This window comes from Rosa chinensis, chromosome 1 (genome assembly GCF_002994745.2).
Source record: "Rosa chinensis cultivar Old Blush chromosome 1, RchiOBHm-V2, whole genome shotgun sequence".
NCBI lineage: Eukaryota > Viridiplantae > Streptophyta > Magnoliopsida > Rosales > Rosaceae > Rosa > Rosa chinensis.
Genome location: NC_037088.1, coordinates 54,204,896 through 54,214,151, shown reverse-complemented (window position 1 = coordinate 54,214,151; position 9,256 = coordinate 54,204,896). Strand labels below are relative to the sequence as shown.

The 9,256-nt window shown below is 38.7% G+C and overlaps 1 protein-coding gene across 1 annotated transcript; it reads right to left on the bottom strand.

The window, feature by feature from the left end:
• Positions 1-1,896: 1,896 nt before the first annotated feature.
• Positions 1,897-7,207, bottom strand: LOC112169784. Its single transcript, XM_040512521.1, is given in 2 exon segments — positions 1,897-4,589; positions 7,108-7,207. A coding segment is annotated over 1 exon segment (2,499 nt). The 5' UTR covers positions 4,558-4,589; positions 7,108-7,207; the 3' UTR covers positions 1,897-2,058.
• Positions 7,208-9,256: the final 2,049 nt, after the last annotated feature.

The following is a 9,256-nucleotide window of genomic DNA, read 5'->3' as shown; positions in this document are numbered from 1 at the left end:
AGAATAGATAAGAATTTATAGCTAATATTATAACTTTATAAGTTACTATTAAAGCATAACTCACTAGCTAATTACTTGTTATATTTCACTTTTAGCTACTTTTACATATGAATATAAGTATCACTGTTGGAGATGCTCTTAGGATAACACCACCAATAGGTAAGATCATTCTTGTAACATGGAGCAAATACATCAGATGTATCGTAAATTTTTTGATATATTTCTCATACAACTTACTTGGGAGTAATTCCTAATGGGGTTATAGCATCTTCCATGTTGCATGCCAGTGGAAAAAATCTCAAAAATATTAATTCGCATATACCTTGTGGACAAATTAATTATGGGATTGATTAGTATTAAGGATATAGCATTTTCCTTGGCGATGAAGCTCAACAAATGATTAGGTTTATTTTCCATCAGAAACTTTGAGCTAACAAAGCAACAATACATTTTGCCTCAAAGGTTGGGACAAATTTTGAATCGTCTTCCAATGAAACAAAGAGAAGCACGCTTTCAGTAAATCACTCTCAAAACTAAAATAATTTCAATGGAGATTTAAACTTTAAAGTGCCATTCGACAAAAAGTGCATGGAGCTGTAATGTAGTCCTAGACTATGATCCAACTGACTTCTCTTGAGAATCGATACAACTGATTACAATTATCAACCACCACAAAAATTTACATTGGCTTTCAGACTTTAAAATCAAACTAAGTGAGTTTTGCACAATGGGACACATACACAAAAAATTATTACTACACATCAACAAATTATAGAAACAGAAAGATCGATGTTGCCCTCGTCAGGTAATAGTACCACACAAAAAACTTGCCACAACATACTGAGCAGCAACTTCCACAAAATTTGCTTTGGTAACTGTTTTTGCTGCTTCCGCCGTTGTGAGAAATAATGGCCAACACTTTACATGCTTGTCGGCCCCTTTTTCCAGAATCAATCTTGATGAACAAATAATATATCCAAAATCCAGAATAGGAAAAACTAACGGGATAGAATCTTCGATACACGATCTTTTGCATCTGCTGGAATCTCCCTACCAGGTACCTGGACCTTTAGAAGATTTGCATATCTGTCAGGGAATCAAACATGTTATTTAGCAGCTACTATAACTACTCTAGCTGTGATATATAGATAACAGAGATGTATTGATTAACTCGGCAGCTGTAAACAAGTGCTCATGCTCCGTTATGCAGGCAAGCACGGCCTGCAAAAAGGTAGATGATATTACTAAGGATCTCTGTTGGAAATAAAGAATTTGCACACAATACAAGGAAAAATTTAATTTCAAATGACTCGCCTCAAATGGCATGTTTAGAAGCTCATAGTACGTTCGGACATGATCAAGTCTCTGTTGTACACCTTCACTGTTAATTGCTGGGATAGCAGCCGGTGCCTGCAATGCCAATGATAATGATAGAAAGGTGCAATCGTTGCATGTCAAAATCAAACTCAGAAAACCTGATCTAAAACTCTTTCAACAATATGGGGTAAGAATTTATGGACTGAAGTATACAAATACCCATTAGGTCAAAAGTTGGTCTGGTGGCATCGTCCCGAGTTCAAGTCAAGGAGGACCAGTTATTGATAAAAAATAAAAATAAATAAAAGAAAAAAAGCCAACATGCTCAATGTCAATCTTGTAGAGGATCTCAAATGCCAGCAAGACCAGCTAGAGGTAAGAGTGGACACCGCCAAAAGTACAGAACTTGTTAATATATGTAGCTTTTTGTTAATTTTGTCATCTGTGTACTCAAGTAACTCAACAACCGAAACTCACTTTTTGGACTAAAGAAGAATGAGGGTCTCAGGGAAATTAATGGGCATGGATTCAACTCCATTGTGTAACAGAAAATTGCAACAGAGAGAGAACAAAAAAAAAAAAAAAAGCATTCTCATATACAATATTCAGTGTCATTACATAGATAACCAAAAGAAAACAAAAGGTGGCAGAATGTGTCATCACCTTCTCCAAATAGTGAACTCAATCTCACACAACATTAGCTTGAAAATCAGAATGAAACAATTTGAAAATTCAGGGACATTAACTTAGCTCTTCGATCTGAGGAGACCTGCGAGAACTTTCTGAAAGTGTAGTTCCACAACATCCGTCTCGATGGAAATTTATATTGCACTCTCTGCATTCAAATACTAATCCTTGGCAAGGTTCACCGCACTTCTCACAAGGAAGAATGTTGTCTCTCTTATCGCCTCGAATGGGGCTCTTCCACTTGCTAACAAGAGTGACGGGGTGTTGGACATGAGCGTCGTGCTTGTAAGTGCTCCCCAACTTAACTTGAGGATACCTCCCTATAATGCAATGAGGATGACAGTCAAACTCGCACTCTTTGCACCAGTAGAACCAATGTGCTGGATACCTTTTTCCTTCACATATCTCACAGTAGTATTCACCTAGCTCGTCTTCAATACTTTCATAGGTGAGCTTTAGAGGATGCTTGTCGTACTGGTGCCTAGCAGTAAGAGGTAATCTAACACAGGCTATGCAAAGATGAAAATTGCATCTCTTACAACTGAATAAGAAAAATATTTTTGAACCACAACCCCTGCAACAGACGTCCTCCCAATTTTTTTCGAGGAGGAGGGGGTGAGCATGAGACTCATGTTTAAGATCTCTGTTCTCCCAATAAATGCTGCACTCAAGGTCAAGGTAGAAAGGGTTTTTTCCGGTTGGCAAAGCACATTGATCCTCACAACTGTATACAAAGCCTTGGTGAAAGATACCACATATAGAACATTGAAACACGCCGTCAATAGAAGGCGCCCGAGCGAGGAGTATTAACTGGTGTTGGTGAAGCAAAGGGAGAAGCGTCCTTTCTGGCAATCGAGCACAAGTTTTGTGGAGATAGAAATGGCAAGATTCTTCATCTTGTTTAGTACAGCTGTAGAAGTCTTCAGTGATGGGTCGAATGCAACCCTGACAAGAAATTATTCTGTCATCCTTATTAACCTCCTGACGATGATCATTAGAGACTAAACGATGTTAATGACTGAAGTGTTTGATCTCCGCAGCATCATCAGACTCATAATCATCATCTTCAATACTACCGGTTCTGTTTTTGTTTGCTTCCTCCTGGAAGTACTCAACTGCCATGCATGTAGTGTGGGCAACATATCCGCAACATTCCTGACAATAATATACAGTACGACACTTATCAATAATCGTAGAGCAGATTTTACAAACGTGGTCCTTGGGGTAAATGTCTTCAAGGGACCAGGTTAGCTTGAGGCGGTGTTGGTGCTCCGGTATTTTGGTGTCGCGTGGAAATGAAGCACATTCCTTATGGACCCAGAGCTGGCAGATGCTACAGAAGTAGTAGGCAGCGCGACTCCAGTACTCCCCACAAACGTCACATATAAGGTGGAGCTGGGCCATTTCCTTCCTGGGGATCACCGTAAACTGATGCTCATGAGATTCAGTGTCTATAATTTTTCGCCAATTGGAGGCACAATTGAGGTCAAGGTTGAAATCGCATATGGAACAGCTGTAGCGATATCTGCAAGGTTGGTTGCAGGCATTACATGAGCATTTTTTAACTCTGATATTCTCAATTGTATTGAGAAGAAAAAGCGGATGTTGACGGTGTACTGGGTGCCGAATCTCAAGGGGTAAGTCTGCACATGACTTGTGGAGATTGAAACAGCATTTAAGACCGCGATATGTACTGATGCAAGTGTAACTAGGGCCAAGTATGTGGTTCTGGCACCCATCGCAAACAACTAGTGGACCAGTATATCCTTTCTTCTTGTCGTCTCCTCCCCCCTTCTGGAACATTAATGGATGCTCGTGACTGAAATGTTTGAAGCCTTTCTCGGAAGCACATTTGAGGTCGAGGTTGAAGTCACATCGGAAACAACTGTAATTGAATCTGCGGCTGCAATCTTTGCCACAAGCATCACAGTGGGATTCTCGTGCTCCATTTTGATTGAGAATAAGTGGGTGTTGGTGGTGCATCGGGTGCTGGATCTCACGAGATAGCTTCGCACAAGATTGATGTAGAACAATGGATGAGCAGCTTCTCTCCCTCTCGAAAGGAATTTCGCAAATGTATCTAGGGCCAAGGACTTGTTCTAAGCACCCAGTACACAAGAGTGGTGGTCCCTCTTCAGATTGATTTTCAGTACTCAAGCTCAATACATGCTTGTGACTGAAATGTACTATACTGTCTGTGTTTCTGGAATTGAAAGCACATTTGACGTCGAGGTGGAACTCACATGGGCGACATCTATAGGAGAAGGCATTGGATTGTGCCCGACAAGCATCACATTCAAACCATTTGCCTCTTGAAATCTTCGTCCGAAGTTTAAGTGGGTGCTTGCTGTGCAAAGGGTGTTGAAGCATCTCCCTTGGTAGCTGCGCACATGACTTATGGAGAATGAATTTGTCGAAACATTGGTTGCAACTGTAGTGAGGACCTAGCACTGCATCGCCACATGCCTCACATGAAATTGGTAGACCGCCATATTGTTCCTTCAACATCAATGGGTGCCTGTGACCAAAGTGTTTAAGCTGCTGCTTATCCATTTTTGATTTCTCTTCTATCGTTCGTCAGCTAGCTAGTAATCAATAACTAGGTCAGTATATATACATGCACACAAAAATTATATGCTCTACTTGAAATGAAATGGACAGACTTCATCTTTTGAACGTTCATGTGGAATGTGACAGCCAGGAGGTAATTAATGCTCTAAATATGAAGATTGAGAGAGGCAATTGGAGAATCTATCCTTTGCTTTGAGAGTTTCACCGATTGAAAAATGAGTTCCATCACATTTTTTGGTCTTGGATCTCAATAGAAGCTAACTGCGCAACTGATGCAACGGCCAAGCTAGCCAAAGAGAGGTTGTGCACTTTGTATTGGACTAATGGTCCTCCAACCTCCATGCAGTTGGTTCTCACTAGTGATGATCTTCCTGGTCCACCTTACTACTAGTATTTTTATCTATTGTGTCTTGGCTTCTTTTGTCGGGAAAATGACCCCAACAGTGTCCGACATTTTTTCCATTCTAAACTTTCGTACCTCAACCTTCTAAAACTATCAGATTGGTATATGAGGTTTTCACCCCGACCCAATTTTGGTATCTGGAACCGTTAGCTCTGTTACGGAGTCTGCCAGGTGGCAATTTTTTAAGGGTATTTTCATCTCTTCATGTCTTAATCGATTTATTTTCCTTCTGGGATCCAAATTTGATCTGGGCACCCACAAATGTATTATGAGCACCCATCTCCCCTTTCTCTGAAGCACTGTAGCCAACCCACCCCATTTTCTGTGAAGCATTGCAACCAAATCCCATATTCAGAGATTGAGATTGTGATCAACGAGCTCGATTCCGATAAGAATTAGATATTAATTCTGGTGCGTCTGTGGGGAGGTACGGCGGAGGGTGAACAAGGATGGTGGGTAGAGCTGCAGCATCTCTCTTTCTCTTTACCTATTTCTATATTGGTGAAAGTGAGTGGCAAGCCACGACCCACCCTGATGTAGAACGAATGGCAGTCCAAATTGAAGAACAGTTCGATCGTGCAAAAGGAGGAAAACCCAAGTTACTATTGCAACTTTCGCATTCGGTGTCCGATTCGATCGTGCCATAGCTTTCCGGAAAGGGAATCGCGCCAGGAACAAAACTCGTGGCTATTTTTCGGGTTTTCGGGGTCGTTTAGGGCCTCAAAAATGCAATTTACTGGTTTTTCAGAATTTTCGGTTTCCTAGTTTATTTTGGATTTGTTTTATTTTTACCCGTGGGCTTTAGGGTTTCATTGTTAGTCGCCCTAGGATTTCTTTTCTCATATATATGCAACCTTAAATGGCTGCAGAACCTATCTTTTATCATATTATCAATCAAATTGAGATTTTTCTCTCTTATCTCTGGTGGACTCCAGAACTTTTGTTTTAGGTTTATTGCTTGTAAACCTAGGTGATCTTTCCGACTGAGTCACACCCCTCCCTCTTCCATTTTTAACTCGCCATTGAACATATCATGATAATTCCCACTTCTTCAAGTCATTGCGTCATCACCCTAAAGAATCACCTTTCTGATTCTCTCTCAATCTCTTTCAACTCTTCCAGTTCCCCCCCTCTCTCTTCTTCTTCTTCTCCTCTATGCAGCTTGATATGCTCTTCTGTTAAGTTGACTTTACAGCGTGAAGTACAATCTCTACGGGACATCATAGCTTCAAATTTTTGCAACCTTAATTCCAGATGAATGGTCGTTGGGTTGATCAAGTACAGAGAAGAAGTAGAGAGAGAGAGACAGAGAAGGGGAAAAAAAAGCTTAGAGAAAAGAAAAAAAAAAAGATTAAGACATGAAGAGACCAAAATACCCTTAAAAATTGCCACCTGGCAAACTCGGTAACGGAGCTAACGGCTCTAGATACCAAAATTGGGTCGCGGTGAAAACCTCAGATACCAATCTGATAGTTTTAGAAGGTGAGGTACGAAAATTTAGAATGGGAAAAAGGTCGGACACTGTTGGGGTCATTTTCCCTCTTTTGTCAGAGACATTGGAACTTTTGTTGTTCTGTGTATTTGGATGTAAGACAAAAAAAAAAAAAAACTAATCTATTTCCTTCCCGAGTCCCGACAAAAGATTAATGTAATAGCTTGGCCGGGAAGGAAAGGCTTTGGGAAATGACATTGACACCTTCAAAATTGCAAACACAGCCCCTTAATTTAATCCTTACTCCAAAGCATTCAATACGGCAACAAAACTCGAAGTATAATATCAAGACAGAGATGCTAAGCTTGATGTCTTCAATTTTAATTCACTTCAGATCGAAAAGTGATACATCACATTTGACGGACCAACCAAGGCGCCAGAAAAGAGAAAAACAGACCAGCACAGTTTATGGTCATCCTCAAATGACAATAAAATGAAACATGATCCATAAGACTGTGAAAAGCCTTAAATTATATAACACTGAGAAAAAGAGAGATAAAGAGACACATGATGTACTACAATTAATGGGAAATTTTGGTAAGTAGAAGAAAGACGAACAATGGCAATATTCCAGTTAAGATAAAGAATTATGTACAGAACAGAAAAGATGGGAGTAATTTACGCTATGCGAGCATACCTGATTCAAGTGATGCTTATTGTGCGATCAGTCAATCTATGAGGTTGAGATGCATAGATGTTACATGGATGCCATGGCTGGTTCTGGAGTCCGAAGTTTGTAGCAATGTACGTAGCTAGTTAGTAGTTACTAATTAATAGAGTAAATAGAAGATTTGGAGAGACCAGGGAAGGACGAAACTGTTGCTTTAGTTTGCTTTTTTTTCTCTTTTCCGTTGTCGGGATTCTAAGTCTATTTTTGGGTAAGACACTCAAAGCATCAGGTTCTGAGCTTTTTTTTTTTTTCCTTTTTTTTTTTTTGAAAGAGTTTTCCAAGTCCATTTTTCACTTGTAAGTATCCAGAACAGTTTTGAGGTGAAATTAATTTTTCTGTTGTCCACTGTAAGGTAATGTGCAAGTTTCACCCCTTTAAAACTATCCATGTGTCTGCTAAAAAACAATTATTGGACCAATTCCGGTGAGGTTATAACAATTTGCCTTCACATTCATGCAAAGAATATCACAAACTTAAAAAAAAAAAAAAAAAGAAGATTTTTATTGAAAAACTGCGACCTAATAGGCATTTTGGCACAAAACAGAACAATAACAAATTTTCATTTGATTGTCTTGCCACAATGAGGTTTCCAGAAGTCACGTACATAAACTTTTATCTTTTCTAGCTCGAACCCAATTTCTACATTACTAATTAGCTTCACTATATGGTTTTAAGTTCGGGGCAGTTGTGTACTTGGAAAGAACAGTGCCTTACTAAGAATCAACGTATTCCAAGGTTTTATCAAACATGCATGTTTTTCATTATTTAGTATTTATATACGTACAGAAAGATTGCACATGATGCTGAAAGCTGAAAGCTGAAAGAAGATGCACGTACGGAGGCATATACATGCAAGTAAAGTAGTTACTAATTGAAAAGATATATATATATATATATATATATATATATATATATATATATATATATGCATGTAAAGTAGCAAACACGAATTAAGAGACCAAGATATATACACAGGTAAAAAATTTAAGGTCGGAATCCAGAACATTTAAGTCTTTAACAAAATATGTGTTGGATCATAATTTATATACATAATTGTGCCATAAAACATGGAAATTACTTGTTCTAAAATCCAAATTTAATGTTGACTAATCCAATTTTATTATTTCCCTAATCTTGTACTTTTGGTTAACCTTTGTGTTTATTTATATTTATTTATTATGTTTTTCTTATCATGCTAGGAAATGATGGAGAATAATGGAAATGCACTAAAAAGTCAACCCTAGAACATTTTCTTACTCCGGCTAGGAGAAAGTGAGCTAGACAAGAAATGAGGAGTAGCTTCCTGACCAAACAAACTCCGAATGAGTTGAAACTCTTTAGTTTCATCCTAGACATCCCAAGGATCATTTGTTATGAAGAGTACTAGAGCTAGTTTTGAGTGGAAAGCCTTCAAACAGTCAGTCCAATCTTCTGAAATATGAAAACTGGAAAACCTGACCTGTACGTATTTCAGAAGCATTTACGGTCGAACCACAATGAATTTAACTCTGAGATTCTACCAGGATGATCTAGACTCATGAAGGAACATTTGATATGAAGAAGTCAGAGACCCATTATGAATTCTTGGTGGAGATATAATTGAAGGAATAAAGGGGCAGAAAGTGACCTGAAAAACAACTCAACATATTCCCACCCACATGAAGAAAGCTAGATGCTTTTCCCTTTTCCTTGGATATATTTTTCTACTCCATTCTCTTTAATATATCATCATCACTTCCATATTTCTGCACCTTCATGCTTTGCTTTCATTTCATCATTACTCCATCTTTTTCATATTTTACAAACCCCTTCCATACTCCACTTTCATTATTTTTCTGCCACTCATCATTTCACTCTTCTTTTTCTTCCCTATTTAAACACATTCTCCTCTCACTCTCAAGGACCAATTCCTGAATCCATAACATCTTCTTTCTCTCTTCATCTCCTTCATAAAACCTCCATTATCACCACCATAACCTTCATCATATTTTCCATCTACCCATTCCATTTCATAGACAAAAAGCTTCACTACTCCACTATTTCACCACTTGATCATCTCATATTCCATTATCAACCTTTGAAGAAGAAGGAGAGGAGTCTAGCATCACATGAGTTC